The following is a 22,250-nucleotide window of genomic DNA, read 5'->3' on the forward strand; positions in this document are numbered from 1 at the left end:
GCAGCAGGGACGAGCCCCTCGCCCCCTCACACACACAGCTGCCGGGTATGGAGCGGTCACCCTTCTGTCTGGCTAGCTCCCGCTCCGCTCCTGTCTCAGCCCACGCCGCCGAGACGAAAGGCGGAGGTCGCTCGGGGAAGCGGGACAACCTTCCCCCCGTAGCATCTCGTGCGGCCGGCAACCAGCCCGCCCAGGCGCCGCGATCTGGGGGCGCCGTCGGTGGCAGCGCTCGCGGGACCGGCCCCGGCCGCGAGGGCCGGCGGGCCGAGCGCCCCCGGGGAGGGCCGGGCGGCGGCGCGCCTGGACGCCCGCCCGCCTTCCGCGGATGGAAACAGGCGGGGAAAAGTTCTTGCCGCGCTCGGCCCGTCCCTCCCTCTCTCCCTGCGCACACACTCTCTCACACACACCTCTCTGCCTTCACAGGCGGGCGAGGGGCACTTTCGAACATTATTTTCTTTCCACACCCAGTTGGCTTCTGACATCATTTCTGCAGGAGGGCGGGCGGGAGGCAGCCGCCGCCAGACGGTCGCAGCCCGCGGAGTGCTGCCCGCCGGCCCCGCGCCGCGCCCGCCCCGCGCCTGTGAGTAGCCGCGGCCGGGTGGGGGGCACGGGGCTGAGCGGGGCCGGGGAGCCGCGGGGGGCCAAGGGTGGCTTCTGCCAGCGAGGGGAGGAGGACACCGCGGGAAGAAAACAAAAAAGGAGGGGGGGAGAAACACCCCCAAACAAAAAAATCAAGGGTTTTGTTTACTACAAACCAAACTTTCTTTCGGCACGTCGGCAGCCGTGGTGCCGAGCCGGCTCGGGGGCTGTCGAGCTCTCCCGAACGCCGGCCGGGGAGGTCTGCCCCAGCTCCGCTTCTCGCCGCTCGACAGCGAGGCAGGGCAGGCAAACGGCCCATGGCGAGAGAGGTGAAGGCTGGGCCAGGGCTGCAGCAAGCTGACGGTCTCCGTAGGACGGTTCTGCCCGGGTTTTAGCGCTGGTGGTGGAGCGCTGGTACGGCACAGCAACGCTCGATGGATTTTGGCAGCTGCCCCCCTCTAGTGGAAGGAAAACACACTTAGATATAATTCGGTGCAGATTTCGGTTTATGAAGTTTTGCCAGCGTTAAGCGTTTTCCTACTTGATTCAAGATGCAGTTTTACTAAGCCAGTCTGTTTCTTATTGGTGATTTTGTTCTGTCTGCAATGCCCGACTTACACGCGGGATGTTATGTGCCAGGTGCTGGACAAGCTGCTCTCACTAACATGGGCCACTTGTAAAACCAAGTATTGAATTTTAGAGGTCAGCTCCTTGTTTGGACATCCCTAGAAAGGAGCAGTGCAGTGCTGTCCGTTCCTCAGCAGGCGTAGCCAGAGCTTGCTTCTGCTCACAGAATGGTGCTATGAAGAAACCTACAGTTCTGCCTCTCACCCAATTTCTTAGCAGAAATACTTTGTTCACATAGCACAGGAAGGTTGTGGGTTGGTTTTTTGGTTTTTCTTGTGTGTGTGTTTGGTTTTGTTTTTATTTTTGTCCAAACACCTGGGAATAATATGGAAATGATCAGTAATTATTGTAGTTCAGCATCTTAGATGTGTCTTCTGACTTGATACAGGACTGTGAAGAAACCCACCAAAAAGCTGTAAAATACTATATTTTGTTAAGAGTTTTCTTTGGGAACTTTGGAAACAAACAGTTATGGTTGGCTAGTCTCCATCAAAAAACAAAAGCAGCACTTTCTCTGCACTTACTTCAGTCTCTCTATGTACAGTGCTGGCATGTTAATGATGTGAAGTACATCTTCTTGCCTCCCTGAGCAGATGGTTTTTCTGTAATCACTCTTCCATCCATACCTGCTCTCTGATGTTGATTTTGGAGGCCATAGTGTCCAGGCAATCTAGGGTAGATCAGGAAAGGAGCTATGAGGCTGGACTGCCAGGAGAGATGGCTGCAGCATCCATAGGCAGAAACCCACACAAATGATGGAGGAATGCTGGGCATGAGTTTCAGTGAGGAGAGAACCATGGCTTTTAGGTTACTGGAAAATCCTGCTACTCTTTTATTAAGAGAGTTTGTGGCAAATTGAATGCCATGCTAAGGAATGTAGCTGGGGTACTTACTGTAGGAGACATGTTCACCAGAAGCTGATGTGAGTTTATTCTGTGTAAAATGTAAGGACTTGACCTTTGCTTCAAAGGCATTGAAAGCAAGAATTCTTGCTGTCCTCTGCATCCCTTTGTGAACATGTAGAATAAAGCTGGAAAAAAGTCTGTTGGGATACCTGGGGGAAGATTCATCCTCTGTGCTGAATGAAGAGGTGTGCAGATTTTATCATGTCAACTGGATGGCAGACATGGATGTTACCATGTCAGCTGTCAGGCCAGCCAGGGAATCAGCTCAAGGTGAAATACAGTGATACCATGAAAACTCTGAGGAGGTGATCAGTTTCTTGCTAGTATGCTCATTTGGGAAGGAAAACAGCGTGTTAATATCATTTAAAATAAACCCAACATACTGTCATTAGACAAGACACTACTGGTGTTATGTTCTTTATTTGTGGTCTCTGGAAAGACTTCTGTCATAAATACCCAAACAGTGTTGATTATGCTGTGCAGTGAAGAAAACTAGTGTATTCTATTTGCTTACATACATTTAAAACCTTGGTAATAAAGGAAGTTGTTCAACAGACTGAACAGGTCAAGACTGAAAGCTGCTGCAACACCTTTCTCTTAGACAAGGCTCTGTGTCAATTCTTAGATGTTGTAGTTATTGTTTCTGGGCAACATTGCTTAAAAGAAGTAAACATCTCTGCCTTCATCTTATACTGGCTTTCAGTTAATGCAATCCTCATATCTTGATTTATTAGCATGTCTTGCTAATATATCATATAAGGGCTTTCTTTTGTTGTTTGTCTCAAGGTTGTTTTTCATCTTGGGTTTAACATTCCTATGGTGATTAGCAGAATATCATACTGATGAGTTCCATAGGGCTATTTGGAGGAGAAAGAATTTTCTCCACTTTTGCTAAGTGTTGTCTGTTTCCTTTCATAAAGCTGTTTCCCTGTTCATTTAAGATTTAGATGGATGGTGGCACAAGGAGACTTGTCCCATTTCATTTCATTTGTGTGTATTTTGGTTTTCTACTTAGCACTTGTGTTTGTATCTTGAGCATCATGTAAGACATGACACCACCACATAAATCAGTACAAGAATGTGTTTGGTTAAAGAGAGAAGTGGGTCTCTGGGGACAAGGTCTTTTATATTGCTAGCTGGCACAAGATGTACTTTGCAGGTCCTACTGCCATGTTCCTGTTGGAAGAAGACCCAGCAGAATGAGGCAGTGTTTTACAGGAGCTACTCAGAGACCACATTTGCTCTGAAGTGTACCAAACACTTTATATAAAATCCATGAGATACTTCAACACAGCCAAATTCGAAAGTAGAAAGGAATGCACAGCTTTTATTGAAATCAGTTTGGTCTCAGAGGGAAAGCAGGGGAAATATACGCACAGCACTAAGGAATTCCATTCATGGAGCTGTTCAGTGTTAGGGTTTGTTTGTTTTTTCAGTCCTCAAAGCAAAGCAGTGATCTGTGTGGTGGGGTCTCAGTATTCACTATTTTTGTTGAAAGCTTTATTATTTTATCGGGGAGATAATTTTGTAGAATATATCTCAATATGTCAGGTTATGCTCATGACTTAATTAGGAAGATAGCAATCTTAATTTTTAGAAAATAGATCTTGCTGGGTGGGATTCAACAGAAAGCCTGATTGCCTGAATTCATCCATCAAAGGAATTATTATTCCTTCACTGAATGGGGAAAATGTAATTATGCCTTTTTATTTTGCCTATGAAGTTTCGTAGGCAGGTTTAATGATGGTATGTGCATGCCAGGTGAAGCCTCATAATTTGGGTGTGACCTTAAAATACAACCCTCTGGCTGTGTAGAGATGTTCACAGAAGTCTGTAGGTGGGGCAGAAAGTGGACTGACTCAAACACCCCTTAGAGATGGCTATAGGATATATATTTATGGTTTATTTCACAGATTTTTAAATGCTGTGCTGTGTCTGGAATGGTACAGTCTGCAAACAGCCAAGATGGGCAGTATGAACACTCCTCAGGTGTTCAGTGCAGGTGTTAAGTGTCATGAAAGCCATCAAAATTATGGCCTTCTTCCAGATAGGAAGGGATCTTCCAGAGTGCCCAGATATCCATCTGTTGAGATGCATTTGCTGCTGGTAGTCTCTGCAGTCAGTCTGTAGACTTCTCTTGTCCCTGAGGCTGACAGTTCTCCTTCCATGGAAGCAGCAAACCAGCTGCTTCATTCAAGCACAGAAACAGATCAAGGTCCAGAGACTCCAAGAAGAATTTGATTTAGAGTTGAAAAGAGCTGGCTGAGCCTGCCCATTTGTCAGCATGCTTGACAGGGACTTTACCTGGCACTTAACACGAAAAGATGTGGCTCTGCAGTGACCCAGGCACTACACAGGCAGCCAGCCTCGTCAGGGTGGAGCCACAGGGCAGAGCTAAACTGATGCAGATAGTAGCAGGAGGTGACTGGGCTCTGTTTCCATTCAGCAGCCAGTGTTGAAGAGCAGTGCAACAAAGTGTGCTCAGCTGTACAATGGAACAAATGTGAGAAATGCTACTAGCAGCGCTGGTAAAGTTCACATGGCAGCCTTTAAGTTTTCCTTTAATTGCACCAATTACAAATGCAAATGTAAAAGTGACAATCTGAAGGCAGGCTGAGCAGTAAATCCAATGATATGATAGAGTATTTCTGTGAAACAAAATCGTAGTTGTGGAAGGGTTTGCTCTTTCTATTTTATAGCAAACTGTTATACTGTCAACAGAGATATGTTTTCACACTCTTGATAGATGATGTGTAAACTCTGAAATAACTAAACCCAAAGATTCTCAGTGCAGAGCTAGTCAAAGCCAAATCAAAACAAGCAGTTTGAAAATTTTACAGCAACAAATGTAACGCATTTAATTGCTAGCCATTTCCATAGAGCATCTGCCAGAGTTAAAACAATATCAGCTTTCATTTCTACTGAATTCAATGCATTGCTTTCAATCTGGAAAGACAGACCTCTTCTGCCTTTGTTTGTTGGTTAATTAGGTGGAACAACATAAATCACTCAAGCTGTTCTGCTGTATCTGGAGTAATCTCTGGATCAGCATCAGTCTGCAGTCAGTAGAGCTCAGGGTCTGAGATTCGCTCTCAGAACTATGTTAATGTCTAGAGTTAAGGCTGCAGATTGTGCTTCATTTTACTTTTCGTTGTACCAGACTGGGGACACACTTAATCTGTCAGCCTGATGAAAAGATCCGGTATTATACTTGGTCTGTCCCTCCCTGTGCTGCTAAGGTATTGAATGGGAAGAAGCTGGACACCAATATGTGGCCACACAGTGACTGAGCAGGGGTGAGGCCAGGACACACCTCAGTTCAGTTATTTGCTTCAGAAGCAGGTTCACAGGAGGCTTCTCATAGCTTGAATAGCTTATTGGTACACCCCCATGTCATTGTCTCAGCTCCATGAAACGTCTGTCTGACACCCAGAGGCAGGGCTGTGCCAACAGGCTGCAAAGAGTTCTGTGGCTGTTGAGTGTTCCCCCCTCCGGAAAGGGGGATAGGCCTTGCTCATTCTTTGTAGCTTTACTGCCCACCTCAGCAATGAATCCTCCCTTAAAGCTGTTTATGTTTTGCCACTCCCATGATACTCACTTGTGTTACTCCACTGTACGGCTGGCATTGCTCCAGGAGAGACTTCAGTGGAGTGCCCAGTTCATGGGTATCACACAAAAGCATGTTGCAAAATATATGGAGATCTGAAAGAAACTGTTTGATAGTCTGCACAGGAGTGCAGAATTGGAGTCACCAGGTCTACTGCCCTTCCACCACAATCACTGGATCACATAATCTCTTTTTGTGGAGATGGGTCTTTTTTCCCTGTAGTGTGGTGATTTGTGAGATTGTGCCCAAACCTGACAGCTCTAGGAGTTGTAATTTCCATCTTAAATGTGCTTACAGTTGATTTATAGCCATTTGTTTTCATCTTTACGTTAAACAGTTCTTTCTTCTATGTGTTTGCCTTGACCTGCAAGGGAGTATACCCCCAGCTTGTCTTTACCTTTGAAAAGGAACAAGTCAGAACAAGAAGCTCTTGTCTTGTTTAGCTTAGGAAAACAAGCTTTTAGTACTTTTAGACCAGCTTGATTGTTAAGAATGTTTCAATGTATCCCACAACTTCGTTTACACTGAAGTAGTACCTGGTGCACAGCTTAAGGCAAACAGTCTGAGCAGAAAGAATGTATTGAAAGGCTGGAAGGATGTGTCCATTTCTTCAAGTTCTAAGTGTACAATTAAGCGCTACCCATACATACAAACATTTTGTAACAAGGTTTTGCTTAGAGAATACATCTCTGTCTGGTAAGAAACCAGAAACTAGAGTTTTCAAGCAGTTCCTTCTTTCAAATCACTGCTGGGTTTTCTCAGACAATATGTGTCCTTTGAGAACTGCTCTCTTTAGCAGATTGCTTCCATAGTGTATCTTTCATTAAAGACCAATTTTTGTAAGCATTTTTCCAAAGGCATGTGACTCTCAGCATAACTGAAGGCAGACAAGCAGGCTATGGAGGGCACAGGGAATGAGTATGATGGGGTTTAGAGATGAATTGTAACCATTTGGGGAGTTATTTGGTGGTGAGGCAGCCAACCTCATACCATTGTCATAACCCACAGGGGTTCTGGGATTTAGAAACAGACATATAACAAATGAAATCTGAGATTATGGCTATGTAGTATAAAAGTGCACTTATAAGAAAAAGTGCTTTAGGGAAAAAGAACATATAAAAAAAAGTATTTCTGAGGAAGATGCTGGTTTGCACTGCTAGAGGAGAACAAACATTGTCTTTCTGCAGAACACACAAAGTTTTGAAAAGATGAAGGGTTAAAGACTTACTAAAATATGCCCGTAGTCTGCTGGTGTAGGTAGCAGGCCTCTGTACCTGCTAAACTGTTGTAGCATATAGTGGCTGTTACGTTTCTGTTCCAGGTTTTGCTGGAGTGTTTGAATCCACCTGTCTTGAATCTTTTAAGCTTGAGGCTGTTCTTTAGGATTTTCAGGTAAGATGTCACAAGGCTCATTTTCCCTTGAAGTGCCATTTCCCCACCCTGCGACAGGGCATTGCATTTGTGTTTTCCAGTAGGTCCTGCCTGTTCTCTTCTCTTCAATCTGCCCACAGAGGCTTCATGGCCCAGTGACTTCCTTCTGCAGTGCACACAGTAGGACCATAGTGAAAGGAGTGGCAGGGCGAGTCTAAACCCAGTCCAAACTTGTTTGCAAATAAATGACTGACAGAGTTACAGAAGTGGCAGCAGAGCTGGCATCCCTAGGTTAAAATTTTATTAAAAGCATTCCTAAGAAATTAGAAGCATCAGCTGCTTTGTGTCTCACTACTCAAAACTAGCACTTTGCATTTTTTGCTGCAACTGTTTTTTGTTATTGCTTGGAAATGTATAGGATAGCAGAGTTACACTTTCCCCAACTTTGGAGTTCTGGCTTAATAGCATAGATCTAATGAGGATGATGGGGTGAGAGGGAATGGAGAAGGTTTAGGGAAGATCTGCCAGGCCTAATTATAAGCACAGTCTGTTCTACTTTTGGTAAGTAGGTAGGGTTTCTGAGGAGAAGCTGATTTTGTGTTTATGAACTTGATTCAGAAAGAGATGAAAGGGTTCTTCAGTATCCCTTCATACATAGGTGGTAAATAGGACAAGATTATGAGCTTATTCACTCTATGTTCATTGCAGTCCCACACAGTACCAATAGGATGGACAAACAGCCATCTGCTATAATAAGGCTATATCAAGCTATAGGTGCACATTTATATTAATCTCAGTGCACACAAAAATCAGACCTCAGGGCAAGATTTGCTGAAAGAAGATGGATAAAAGCTAAGTCATAACATATCCTACCAGTTTGTTTCCAAGCCCCTGTACTTCACTATCAAAATACAGGCAGTTGAGAGCTGTAATTGTGCTGGAGGTTGCTGCTCTTAACACAAGGGCTACAAGGCCTTGCTACAAGGCCCTGCTACAAGGGCACCCACATATCTAGATCTGTCAGGATGACCCTATTTTCATTTTCATATTCAGCCATTGAGTTTTAAAAGTGTAATTGTTGTAATTGGAGCTCTAGAGAATACCGTAAATTAATTTTTGCTGTATTGATTTATTTTGGCCTACATACAGTGGTTGTGTGCAGAGAACATTGTTTCATTTCCTTCTGATTTCCTTGCTTTGTGATGAAGGACTTTGAAAAGCAGCTGGAAGTATAAGTGAGAAGTGCTCTTCCTTCCATATAGGTAGCACAAAGAGCTGTGGGCTTGAGTGCATTCTCAAGTAACCAATTGCTCAGAAGCTAAAAGAGTTGATGGTGTCTGTGCCATTGAAGAGATGACAGGACACTCAGCCCTCTTGATTCTACAGTCAGCATCAAGTAGGGATCTGAAATTTTATTTCTTGAAGAGTGTACATTGTTCTTCGTGCATACCTTCATAGCAGGAGGGGAAAAAAAAAGGTGGGAACTTGTCTGCTGTGTAGATTGTTACTCTTTGCACTTCCCTCCCAGGGTCCCAGTCAATGTTGTAGAGGTCTAGCCAGAGCTATCCAGCACTTCTGGAGGTTTGCTAGCAGGCTAAAGAGATCACTGGTTGAAAGAGGACATGCCACTGGTATTGACTGTTAGTTCTGTAACATGTGAACATGAAAACAGGTCAGAATTTGAATCTACATTTGCACATGAAGAACAGAGTGGCAAGGGTCCAGTTCTACAATACGTGATTCCCTCAATCACACTTATTATAAGACTTTATAAAAGAGAGAGCTTGTTTTCTGTGTAGTTTGTACACCTGTGAGCTCTAACAGTAGCAGCTCAGTTCATGCACCAGGGAACTATCAATATGTTTTTCAGGGATTACTGGCAGTGAAACCTTTACATGCAGTTCATATATATACAAATAATGTTAGCTTCAGGATTAACACCCCTGTCCTATGAAATGTTTAAAGGCTGGTTCCTTAAAGTAAGGCTCCCAAGTCATCATCTAAAATAGAACTATATTGCTTTAGTTGTATTTTCTTTTCCAATATACAATGATAACCTGGGAAATAATAAGAAAGAAAGGTACAAGGATGTGGTTATCCTTTCTGGATTTCTTGCATGAGAGGATTTTTCCATAGTTGACACAAAAAGGGTCCCAATGTGTCACATCTGAAGTATGTGCACAGCAACACACAGGGGTGCACAGAAACACTGAGGACAGTGAGGATTGTCTGCTGCTCTGGGCACCTGCATCAGGCCAGCCTTGCAGCTTGGACATGTGGTCAGCTTAACCCTGCAGCAACAGAAAAAGACAGGTGATCCAATGGAAAGTACTCAAACGGTGAATTAGTGCACAGATACCACAGACCAAGAATAGGGTCAGAGCAGCAGTGAGCTTGGAGAACACTGAAAGGACAAAGTGTGGAAAGAAAGTGTTAAGAGTTTGGATATTATCTGCCTCATTTTAAAGAATATCACTCAGTAAATTATGTCTTGTAATGCTGGCATTTCAAACTGTCAAATTAACTCAGAAGAAATAATTAAATTGGAGTAAGTAGTTTAAACTAGTATAATTATTCCCTTGGTGTTAAATTTCCTGATTTTCTTGTCTTTTATGTGTTTGATATTTAGGCATTAGAGGATTGTTGAAATCCTCAAAGCTTTGACTAGTTTGGGAGACACTCTGTTGTCTGGACTTGCTTAACTTTTGGTTCTAGTTCTGAGAATCACACAAACCCCTCATAACCCTTCATATTTGGTAAAAGAAAGAAATAAATTAACAGTATCACTCTGTTCCTTATAAACGAGGGTGTTTTGTGCAAGTTTAGAGAGGATGGTACAGGCAAAACATGAGCCAGCTCCGGAGTTCTCTGTCATAAGACACCATGAGATGTGGCACAAGAAAGTTGAGCAAAATGAAGTGATTATCATGTCAATCCAAACATCTTATGATGCATCACAAGATGACAGGCTTCTCATGTCACCAGCATACAAGCTTTTTCTTCGAGCTTCACATATACAGACTTAATTATAGCACTGAAGGGCAGAAGAATTGATAGTTAAGAAGGCTTGCTTTGATTCAGTTTTACACCAGTGACCTCAAGAAAGTTCAGCTAAAGCAAATGTCTGTTGATGGCCCAAAGACCTGCTGTTCTAGTTGCAATGAAAAATCTCAGTGCAGAAAGCTGCAGGTATGGTAACTTGTTCAGCAGGATCCTCTACTTCTTTTGGGTGTGTCATTTCAGCACTAAATGTGGGTGCTGAACAGTCTGCACATCTCCAGCCTCGGTTTGTACAGAGCAGGAGCTGTTCTGCTATTTTCACCATGTTTCTAGGAGTATAAACCAGAATTGTCTGTGTTGAGGTTTACTTCATACATGGACTTACATGAAGATGATACAGAAAAACGAATTTGATCTTAGGAAGCAAGGGCATCAGACAGTGTTGTAGGATAAGCTTTAGCCTTCTCAATGCAAATGAGCACAGGATAAACCTACTGTGCTGTGTATGTATTTCTCTGCTTGCAAAGGCAAGTATGTACAAATGTGAGAAGTAGTTTGGCAGCAGAATTTAACTGCATGGGAGGAAATGAAAGCATGGGTTGCAGAGATGACATCTGCACTGGAAAGCAGTGATAAACCTGCTAAGAACAGTCAAAGACAGAGTTTTCCTTTTTGCTTGCTTGCTGTACTAAACAGCAGAAAAACATTCAAATAGGCATGTTTCTATGTACTGCTGGGCATTAAAGATAAACTTTATCATAAAGATAAACTGGGGCTTTTATCTTTTTTTTTTTTTTTTTTTTTCCTTTCCCTGTGGAGGGGTGGAGCCTGGCATAGGAAGGCAATCCTGTTTTGTAACACATTTGCTTACTGCAATACAGAAATGTTGGGAACCCTGGACTGGAGAACGGAGTGTTTTTTTTTTCTTTACTGCTCACTTCTGCAATTGTTGTACTCTTCAGCCTTGTGAAAAGGTACCTGCCTCTGCATGTCTTGGTGATTATAGCAGAGGCCCTTCTTAGCCACCTCTTGTAAAGTGTGCCAGGCTCTCATAACAAAAGTGCAAATTACTGATTCCAATAGTCTGCAGTGCTGAAAAGATGAGAAGTAAGTGTGGCTGCTGCTTTTCTTGTCCATGTGCTGGAGTATTAACGGGAAAAAGTTGTTCTGTGCTAATTGAAAAAACCTTTGTTTTTAATATAGCTGACCTGCTGCTTTCAATGTTTTGTGTAAGTGTCCTAGAACTTAGCATTTATGGGACAATTTACTACTACAGAAAATCTGGATGTGTTCAGTAGGATTCTCTTAACTTACTCTTTCTGGATTTGGTGACACTCCACTTCCAATCCAGCTGTAGCTGTACTTTTCTGCCTTAAAACAAACTTTGTAAAGTGATATTTGATGCTGAGGCTTGCAATTGAATAATTCATGTTGACATTCAATGTCATCCTTACTATAACCCCCAAGTCTGTTTTTAATGTCATATGTGATGAGATAAGTAAAATTTTATGTTCCTTTTAGTCAGAGCTTTCCTGCAGATTAGTACAGGCAGGTTCCTGAAATAGCTGCTGGTTGACAGGAGAGCAGAGCTGGAAGGGGCCTTTGGAGGGAGGGAGTTAGATCAGGATGCTCTGGGCATTGCTTCAGTCAGCTTAGAAAGATGTCCAAGAATGGAGATCCCACAACCTCTTGGGCCCTGTTCCAGTACTTATTCACCCTCATTGAATATAATTAATACATTTTTCACAGCTGGAATATTCTTTGTTGCAACTTGTGACTGGTGCCTCTAGTCTTTTCATCATGTACTTCTGAGAAGAGTGGCTCCATCATAACTATTAAAAGACACCTATAGTGTATCCAAAAAGTTTTTCTTCTGTGTTTGTAGAAAATATTAAAAGGATTCATGCCATTTTGGAGAATGATGAACAGTATCTGTTGCATCATCCCAGTCTTTATCTGTATTGAAAAATCATAAACACTTTTATTTGAGAGCATATTGAGTGCACATCAAATAATGGGAAGTTAAAATATACTCTGCCCAGGAAGGATTGGTTTGTTGTTTGTTGTTTTTGTTTTTATATCAGTACAAATCATTTTGCCTATAATCAAAAGACTAAACCAATAGCTGAGCAGTGGTTCTCTTAAAGAGGAAGACTCCTCCTGTAAGACCAAGAAACCTTTTCCTAGCAGTGTGTATCAGCACTGATAATAGGGAGTGCTTCCGGAGCTGCGATAGAGCATCAGCAAACAAACACTACAGAATGGCCCATCAAATCACATCACACACTGATACCACTGTCCTACTTGAAGAGTCTTATCATTCCTATGCATCTTCTTAATATACTTGTTTGCAGATTCCTTCTCAGTGCAATAGTACAAAGTACTAGATTCCCAAATTTGTGTGATTTCAAAACGTATTTTCTCTTCATATTAACAACCTCTTTTAAGCAATCTTTTCTTGTTGCTGTATAAATTAAATATAAGAGATGGTAGGACTTAAATCTAACATTGCTGGTTGTTCTGTTGAGTAGAATTAGTTCACCCAGACCAAATAGTAGTGCTAGCTTATTTGTTCTTGCAGGACGCCTGCATTTTGAAGGAGAGAGGCAAAAGCCATTGGCAGGTAGCATGCTGTTGGTTTAGCAAGCTTCTGCAGGGGTTTCAGCTACTGCAGAAGAACTGGGATCAACTGTGAACCTGAAGAGAGCCCTTGAGAAACAGTTGATGGTGACTAAAAAACCAAAGAGGGTTACAGGTAGTACACAGAATAGAAAGTTATAAAATTGTTTGTTTAGTAATAAATTTATTACAGTAAGGATTCTGAATGTTAATACAAACAGTGTTCTTAGAAACTCTCCATGTGGAAACAAAACTGTGTCTTTCCCTTGCTCATTGAGAGAGGAAAGTAGCTCCTGCTGCTAGGAGAGATACCCAGGCAGGATCCATGCTCAGGCATGACAAATTGGGTAACAAGTTCTTCTTGTCTTTTCTTGGTATTAATTACTTGGAATTAGTCTGTCTCCTTCCTTTCTCCCAGCATATTTAACTCCTGTACCTGTGTATAGTTATTGTAGCACTGTGTGCACAGATGTTGGGGCAGTTTATGATGGGAGCCATTGCCAGCAAATCAAGAGGAAGTATGTAGAAATGGTTGTTATGAAGATTCTCAGAACAGAAGCATCAAACTATTCTTACTGACTTTTTGTTTGTTTGTTTGTTTGTTTGTTTGTTTTTAAAACAAAGCCTCTTTCATTCAGTCTTGACTTTATTTGGGTAAAACATAAAATATCTTCTCCTCACTACCCATACATATTTATCTATCCTGTTTGAAACACTTCTGTTTATGGCTGAAAGCACTAAAACTAAAACATTCATTTGATTGAAGATTGAGTGGATTTTTCTGTGCTGGCAAATCTTGATTTTGCAAGATTGGTTTTAATTAGGTGACATTTTCCTGACTCTTACTTTATGAAGCTTCACGTAATAAGATGAAATTTTGTTGTTATTCTTAGAGTAATACTGAGCACAATTTGATTCTCTCTCCTTCTATGGCAGATGATTGTTGCATTATTGTCTGCTTAGATACCATCTGTACAACAACTGAAAAAACCCAACCACAAGACCAGAGAGTGGTATGTGAAGGCTGGTACATTTCACAATGAAAATATTTTGATGTGGCCTTATACAAAACCACAAAATGCCTTCTTTTCCTTCTTCCTTCCTCTCATTCAAGAAAGCCTCCATACAGAGCCATTAATGACATTTCTAGAAGCAGAACTAGATTCGGAGGATCTTGAGTCATACGGCAGAATCGGCTCTTCGGAGGAAATTACCACTTCTGGGTTTTGTCCCGGCTGAGAAGGCAAAGTTTAACAGTGAGAAAATGGGAAAGAATGAAAACTAGAGTAGCTGTTTTCCTTATTTTAGGATTTGACTTAGCTTTCCCTTATAGTCATTCCAGTCAGTTCCAGCTTTAAGGTTTGCCAGTCAACGCTCATTTTCTCAAAGGCACTTTAATACTGTTTGGCTTTGTGTTTGTAATAGTCTACTGCAGTGAAACACTGCCCTGCAGTGTAGATGTAAAGGCTTAGTCTGGAACTTCTAGTCTTTATTTGGTGTGGTTTTATATGCTGCCATGTTTTTGTAACAGGTTTTGCAGGAGTTGTATTTTGGCCTGATGAGAATGCCAGTGGAGCTGTTTTTAAAACGCTGTCAAAGGGGTTGTTTTCTTTGGTTAAATTTTTTATGTCTTCATAATCATGATCAGTGGCAGTAGGAGATAGAAGGTTAGACACAAAAAAAAAAGTTATAAAAGTCTTAAAAATATATATAACAGCTTTTCCTTCTGGATACTTGCTGTGTTTATGGGATCATTTGACACAGGAGAATGTGCACAAAGTAAAGGAAGTGGAGAAACATGGATCAATGTACCAATGAGTGTTAGCATGCAGAGTGGTGCACATTATATGCAAAGAAAATATCTGCAAGACTGCAGATTCCTTGTAGAATATAGCATCTATTAAATGGCAAGCATTTTTACACAACAAGAAGAAAAAGATACACCAAGAAATTGCACATGTCTGTGTACTCAGAGGTTTCCTGGGAATTCCAGTTCAAATAAAGTTTGTGGTTCCTTTGTAAATCAGATTTATTATTATTATTTTTATTTGAGATGTAAAATGGTAATAAACAGATTGCATAAAGTATGAAGTTAATAGGTAGGCTACAGAGAGTATTAAGTGACTGAACATAACATTACTAACTGGATTATTACATGACTAATGGGTTTATTCAACGCTACCAGTCAGAGCAATATATTGAAGAAAATGGTAGCCCTAAGTCATTCATTAATGAGTAAAACCTGCAACTATATGAACAAAGGACAATCTATATAACCCTAAGGTACAATAAGGCTGTTAATAAATCTAGCAGACAGTTCTTGGTGGCCTGAGTTTTGTTTTACAAGTATCCTTTTGAAATCTGCATTTCTTCCTACTCTGAAAGCATGGTTGAAACAAGCCTTACTATAGCCAGTGGAAATTATAGCATCACAGGCAAACGAGGCTGTAGTCTGAAAAGCACTTCTCTAAGAGCAATATGAAGGAGTTTTATATCCTTGCTGGAGAAGCACACAGAAAGAAACTTCTCTGTGTATTTACTCACTGCAGCCGTCCCGCTGGCAGGTTACAAGATGCAGCCCTTGGCACCATTTCCAGTTCTGATTCATTTCACACCAATGATGCTAGTTACATGTCACATATAGCAAACAGAAAGCTGTTGTGCTGATGTTAAATCTGATTAAGGAAATCTTTTATCTCTGGAGAAAGAGCACATTCTGTGGACTCAAACTGCACATGATGTTCCTGACTAACAGCATCTTACTCTGAAATGCTCATGCTGATCTTGACTACTCACAGCCACAGTGAAAAGGTGTAATGGCAGGTTGATCTGTTGACAGCTTTTAAAGACTGCTCATATATGCTCTTATTTTTAACAGATTTTTCTCAGACTAAAGCCTCCACAGATCAAGGATGTTGATTCTTCTGGCTTTCATTATTGTGTTTCACATAACCTCAGCAGCACTGCTGTTCATCTCAACTATTGACAATGTAAGTGTTGTCTTTTTTTCCCCCCTCTAACACAGAGGTGTTTCTTTGCTTCATAAAAATCAAGGTAATCTGCTCTAGTTGTCTTCAACTTGTTTATTGGAAATCTGTAATGTTGTTAGGGGCACACTGATCTCCTTTTTTTGACAAAAATGCCTTGAATACACTTGATGGTGGTCTACATGGATAAGAATATACAAGTACATGCCTTGTATTTATGTGGCATCATGTTATAACCCCATGTCATGCAGCTAATATTGTTTCCTGTGAGACACTTGGCCAGGGAGGATATTTACAAACACTCCTGTGCTTGTTCAGTCATTGTAGTACCACTTTGTGACAAATGTTAAAACATCAACATAGAAATATCACAGGAGGATCTTAATTTCTTGCTAGCCACTTGCAGGCAGGTGCCATAGTGTACATACTGCATTAGCACTTTGACAGCACAGCTACATTGAGATCAGTTCAGTGTCAGGAACCAGAAAAGGGCTTCTGTTTCATAGATGTATAACCCTGCTGCTTCCTGCAAATTGAAAAATGCTGTGCCTTTAAGGATTGAGCATCCTCAACAGGGGCCAGATGAACAAAGCAGATCTTGCCTGGTATCTTAAAGAGTAAACAATCACTATCTGAAATTTCTGCTCAAATGGTGGAAAAATCCCTTGTGCTTTGGGATTTAGGATTGCCATCTAGTCCCTTTTCTACTTTACACAGATCTAAAATGAAAATGACATGTGAATAATTATATATCCTTTATTCCTGAGTGCCACTAGAGCTCAAATGCAGTTTGAACAGTTAAGTATCAAAAATGAACAGAAATTTTTCCAGCTGATATATGTGGTCAGGAGACACTTAGACAATTAAGGATTTTGTTTGTTTGTTTGGGGGTGTGGGGTGTGTGTGTTAGTGGGGTTTTTGTTTGGTTTTCTGTAAGAACCCTTTATTTTGCAGGCCTGGTGGGTAGGAGAGAATTTTTCTACAGATGTCTGGAGAGTGTGTTCCACAAATACTAGCATCTGTAAGGCTATCACTGATCAATTCAGAGGTGAGTGTCTCTCCATGCCTGTGTTTTGGTTCCTTTAGCAGGAGATCTGGTGAAATGGCTATGAAATTTTCAGAGGCAATAATATGTGAGGTATTTTCTGCATGCTCCAACTACTCAGGTCTTCTAAAAAATGTAATACTACTCTTTCATTTTAGAAAAGCAAACTGTTCCAACAGTTTAGAGGCAGCTGTTAGGTGCACTTGAAAGCCCAATGCAAGAGTAAACACAAACAACTAACAATGAGTACTAGGAAGAAATTCTACACAGAGAGAGTCATTGCCCATTGGAATGGGCTGCCTGGGGAGGTGGTGGAGTTACCATCATTGGAGGTGTTTAGGAGACTTGATGGGGTGCTTGGTTGCATGGTTTAGTTGGTTAGGTGGGTTGGATGATAGGTTGGACACAATGATCTCAAAGGTCTCTTCCAACCTGGTCTATTCTATTCTATTCTATTCTATTCTATTCTAAAGAGTTCTAAAAAAAAAGGAATAATTAGATCATTTAGAAACAGTGAAGTCATCTGAAAGTGTGGCTGAAGTGATAGAGCTTGTCTCAGAATTTAACTTTCAGAGAAAAACTGGAAAATACTGGCATTGTACAGGAACAGGGGGGAAAGTGGAAGAAAATCAGAACACAAGCTAGTATTTTAACAAAGAGGACTTAATGCACAGCATGCATTCGATATCTGCTGTACTCTCATCCATTGAAATTAGGGACCTGAACTGTCTAGATGCTAAGTAGCTTGGGTACCTCTGCTGTTCACAGACCTAACAACGGCAGCGTAGCTGCGCCAGAGGAGAGGTGCCATAGGAGGTAACTATGTAGCTTAGCTTGTCTGTATCATTGCAGCAAAGGTACACAAAGTGGCTACATGTAGTCACAAATTTGTTGGTTATTTTAGCTCCTAGTTACAGCCAAGTAATTGACAGGATGAAAAAACTGAATCAAAGGGACCTTTTGTGCTGAGTGTAGATATCCTATCTGGTTACAGCTTAGGGGGCAGAGCTGTCTCCACATTTTTTGAGAGGCACGGATCTGCATTTGTAAGCCATTTGGGATACCTGGCAGTCTCACTGTGTTTTCAGTACATTGATGGTAGCAAAGGATGTGGTGTGGGGAAAATATTCTGTTTAGTATTGTTATTTAGTTTTATGAGAAGCTTTTAAAAGTCCTTAAACTACTGGCTGTATTAATACCAAGGAAGAGAAGAACCACCCTAGGCAATGCATGCACAGCTGCTTAGCTGCTGTATGTGCTGACTTCCTGCTTAGAGAACTTATCTCTGCTCCTCTACTCTTTTACAGGGGCAGGCAAGGAGAGAAACTGTATTTTTAATCAAGGCTGCTTTTGTTTTTGCAGAGTATCAATCAATTCAGGCTGTTCAGGCTGCCATGATCCTATCTACAATTTTCTGTTGTGTGGGATTTCTGGTTTTCATTCTCCAACTCTTCCGTCTGAAGCAAGGAGAAAGATTTGTGTTAACCTCTATTATACAGCTCCTCTCATGTGAGTGATTTTTCAACACCTGTAACTTTAATGATGTTTATATGAAAATAGTGTCGAAAAGAAATGAGCTGCATAAGAAATCTGTAGGGCTTGTGAGGCCATAGGTTATACTTCTCATGTGTTTAACCAGTGAGCTGCTGGATTCTGTACTTTTTGGGCAGTTAAAACATGGGTGACATCACTGCTCAGAATAAAGTAATTTAAACTTTGAAGGGAATGAGTCTGAGATTCTGAACTTCTTAAGTTAAATAACTGTAATTGTTACAAGGAGGTAGTTCCTTAATTTTTTATCTTTAAAACTATCCATATGTTTAGAATAATTTTGTGTTCTCTACAAATGACATAAATACACAACAGCACTTCAGATTTAAACCATGCCAAAGACACTGGAAATGTGTCCTGAAACACTCCCAGTTCAGTCTGAGGATGGAAAATGAGTATCTGGGGAAAAAAAGGACATTGGTGGAAGAAGCTGACAGAACAGAGACAGGGAAGTTGTTACGCATATTGATAATATTTTAAGATGCTAAACTGTATTATGTTCTTCCTCCTCCAGGTCTGTGTGTTATGATTGCAGCTTCCATCTATACAGACAGGCATGAAGAACTACACAAGAGCAGTGGATATATGGCTGAGGTTTCTGAAGGCCAGTATGGCTATTCCTTCGTCCTAGCCTGGATTGCATTTGCATTTACTCTCATCAGTGGTGTTATGTACCTAGTATTAAGGAAGCGTAAATAAATGTCAGCAGCTAGTTATTTCTGTCACTGCAATACAAAACCAAATTCCAGTAACCATTTTGTATATAATCATTTACATGGTTTTGTAGTAAAGGTATTGTTTCTCTAAAAATGTACTGTGTTCTTGATATGAAACAAAATGACAACAAATGGCAGGTTTGATGGAACGCCTGGCACCTACAGGTCAGGGGGCTGAGTGGGACAGAGCCTTTTACATATTTCATCATCATGAATGGTTTGCCCTTTACTAGACGTTAACAGTTTGCTCCTGGCCTCTAGGAGATTACAAATAAAGCCCATTCAAATTAATTTGTAAGCAGTATGCTAACTATATTCCTGGACCAAACGTGCCCCCTTGGAACGGGTTAAATGCAGGAGGAATAAAAAAGGAGGCCCAGATCATAGTGAAAAAGCAAACAATTATACAAGCCCAAAAGCTACACTTGGTGCGTCTGTTCTGGCAGAGGACTAGTGTTCTGCAATTTGTAATGTGCAGTAAGTGTCATCAAGCTTTTATTAAAACCACTTGCTTTGGAAAAGTAAACAACTCCTTTTTGTACTGCAGCAATTATTCTCTTGATTCTCTTTCATATTTAATTTAAGAATACAGAGCCTTTGGCTGGAAAATTTAGCAGCAAATTCACTGCAGAACCCGGGACCAGAATAGTCTGAGCAGTAAGAAACACTCCGCTCAAATCCTGTATCCCTTTAGGCTTGCATTGCTCATAGGCTTTCTGAAGGAATGAAAGGGGAAAAAAAAAAAAAGAAAAAGCATCACCTTGCCTACATTAACAAATCTGTATGTAAAACATTGATCAAGCAGTGCCACATCCAGGTTTTCAGAGCCAAACTCAGCTGTTTATTACAGCAGGCTGTTCTTACGTAGGGATTTCATAGCTAATATATCATTTACAAAAGCATTTCCTGAGTGTGCCTATTAGGAAATTGGCCTTTACAAAATTAGTTCTAAATTCCTGTGTGGATTTCACTTGAACTAAACACTCATACTCAATAAATCAGAGTGCAATTACTATGCTTATGAATTTCAGGATAGCTTTTCAAGATAAAATGACTTGGTGAATTTTGTTTTCAGTAATTGTCTAAGATAAATCTCTACTGTAATACCAGGCTTAACTGCTCAGCAGTGTAATACTGGCTTTGGCTCATGGTGATTTTGAAGTTGGGAGATCAGTGTGGAGAATGAATGAAGTGGCTTTTTCTCATTAGTCACAGCTTTGATGCTTAAATGTAGACTCTATAAAAGCACTAACCATTTATTTATTTCAGTATATACATTACAGCTGGCCCAATACACAGGCAATAAAAAAGTAAATGGGTTCTGAATAAGGTCTTACACTTAATGTAGAATGAATTAATTATTACAAAGTATTGTAGCTCTAAAGTCTACACTTAATGCATTATACAGCTGATGGTCTGACCCATGCCTTCAGATAATTCATCCTTGTTTTCTCCCAAAGTAGAAGTTCAGGTGCATAACTGTACAAGATGGCCTCCAACAGGAATAATAGGTTGTGAAGTTCCATCTCCATTCTTTAAACATCCTAAAATGCTTTGGCACATACTACTTTCATTTTGGGAGCAAAGAAAGCCCAGCAAGACTGTTAAGAAATTAGGTGAGTAAGCAGGACAGCACTTTCAAAGTAATAATAGTAGTAAAATCCTCAAAGTTATCTGAGCAAAATGCATTCTCACCAGTCCAGCATGATGCCAGTGTTTTGTCTTTCTTTATTTTTTCCTTTTTCTTTTTTTTTTTTTTTTTCTTACTGGGAATGCTCTAAATTTCAAGAATGATTACCCTACTTTTTAAAAAGTGTTTCTGCAGTTTGTTGAATACATTTCACATTCAAAACCTGAATTTTGCTAGCAAGTGGAATCTGTCTTAAAGAAGCAGACACAGGTTTGAGGTTGAAAGCAGACTATTAGCTAGGCATTTTACTGGTTTTATTCAAACATGAAATAGTGAGGGAAGTTCTTATGCAAATATGGATTAAAACTTTCATCTAGAAGAGAGTCTTGTAATAGTGTAAGTTAAGCTGTTATGCTACTGACTTGAAGAGATGCTTCTTCAGTTTCTTGCCCTGACAGTGCTTGAGTCATGTATACAGCAAATATTTAAACTAAAGATGTATATATATACATGAACACACAGCTTCATTCCACAATAAAAGCTCTGTCCCTCTAATTAAAAAAGTGCACACCACAGTGTAGAAACAGGAGCTTACAAGATGCCACTTAAAACAGATCAGATGAGAAAGTTCTGCATACCAAAAAAACCCAAATGCCAAACCGGTCTGAACTAAAGTTTTGATGGGACAAAGATATTTTAGGATATTCTTTTTACATGATATGCCTTTAAAATATACCATTTTCTATGCTCTCTATACTCTGAAACTGTACATGAAAATAAAGTTAAAACAAATTCTTGTACTGTAATAGCAAGCTCAATACATTTAGGAATCTGACCTTGTCTTTACGTTTGGGATATATTTACATGATGTTGGATGAGAAATAGTTGAGCATTTGTGTGAACAGGTAAAATTAAATTCTTCCTGCCTGTACTTTAACCACAAGCTGGTTATTTTTGTGCTTTGTTGAAGACCTTCCGGGGTAAGCAGACAAAATATTAGTGTATTGAACGTTCCAGTGTATGGTGTCAAAAGAATAGCTATGGACCATCCAAGATTCACAGATGTTCTGATAAGCTGCTTACTTCTAAGGTGCTTTTCCCATCATTTACAGAAACAGCTCTGCATTGAAGATCATGTTGAGTGCCTTGACCATGTGAGAAAATAATGCCAGAAACTGATGAGTTAATTCTATATCTGTTCCAATCCAAGCTTCAGGTTTGCACTAAGATAATATCACAATAGTGTTTTAGAGATTGATCCAAACTCCCCCCCAAATCCCTAGAAATAATTTCTCAGACCCCATATAAATTCTGCCTTGGAATCATAGTGAACAAAAAGGGAAAAGTCCAAAGTACTGAAATACTCACTAGCAGCTGCAAATCTACCTTGACAGCATCTGAAAGGAAGTACAGGAAACAATCTTGGAAAACAAATCTAGAACATATATGTCAATTTGCTTTTCCTTAAACAAACAAACCAACCACCAACAACAACAGTGTGGGGTGTTTATTTTTTTAATGTATTCCTTCCAGGACAAGAGAAAATCAAATTCTGCAGTACTTTGCTATCAGGTACCTTTCAACAACAAGAACAACAACACAACAACAACAAA

At 40.7% G+C, this 22,250-nt stretch overlaps 1 protein-coding gene across 2 annotated transcripts; it reads left to right on the forward strand.

Annotated features, from left to right (window-relative positions):
• The first annotated feature begins 383 nt into the window (after window positions 1-383).
• On the forward strand, window positions 384-21,888 carry EMP2 (epithelial membrane protein 2). Of its 2 annotated transcripts, XM_054180624.1 has the most exons (6): window positions 384-580; window positions 7,040-7,110; window positions 15,587-15,698; window positions 16,650-16,743; window positions 18,103-18,249; window positions 18,806-21,888. In XM_054180624.1, the coding sequence occupies exons 3-6, from the start codon at window positions 15,621-15,623 to the stop codon at window positions 18,988-18,990; spliced, it is 504 nt and encodes a 167-aa protein (XP_054036599.1). In that variant the 5' UTR covers window positions 384-580; window positions 7,040-7,110; window positions 15,587-15,620; the 3' UTR covers window positions 18,991-21,888. The 2 variants fall into 2 exon arrangements, with proteins under 2 accessions (XP_054036599.1, XP_054036598.1); XM_054180623.1 differs by lacking the exon at window positions 7,040-7,110 and having other exon boundaries at window positions 18,806-21,887.
• The last annotated feature ends 362 nt before the right edge of the window (window positions 21,889-22,250 follow it).

This window comes from Dryobates pubescens, chromosome 4 (assembly GCF_014839835.1).
Source record: "Dryobates pubescens isolate bDryPub1 chromosome 4, bDryPub1.pri, whole genome shotgun sequence".
In the NCBI taxonomy this organism is placed as follows: domain Eukaryota; kingdom Metazoa; phylum Chordata; class Aves; order Piciformes; family Picidae; genus Dryobates; species Dryobates pubescens.

Excerpts from the sequence above, each read along its gene's own strand:
- EMP2 (XM_054180624.1), top strand. The coding sequence starts at position 15,621 with ATGTTGATTCTTCTGGCTTTCATTATTGTGTTTCACATAACCTCAGCA. Across the intron at positions 16,744-18,102 it reads TATCACTGATCAATTCAGAG|AGTATCAATCAATTCAGGCT; the intron begins GTGAGTGTCTCT and ends TTGTTTTTGCAG. Across the intron at positions 18,250-18,805 it reads TATTATACAGCTCCTCTCAT|GTCTGTGTGTTATGATTGCA; the intron begins GTGAGTGATTTT and ends TTCCTCCTCCAG.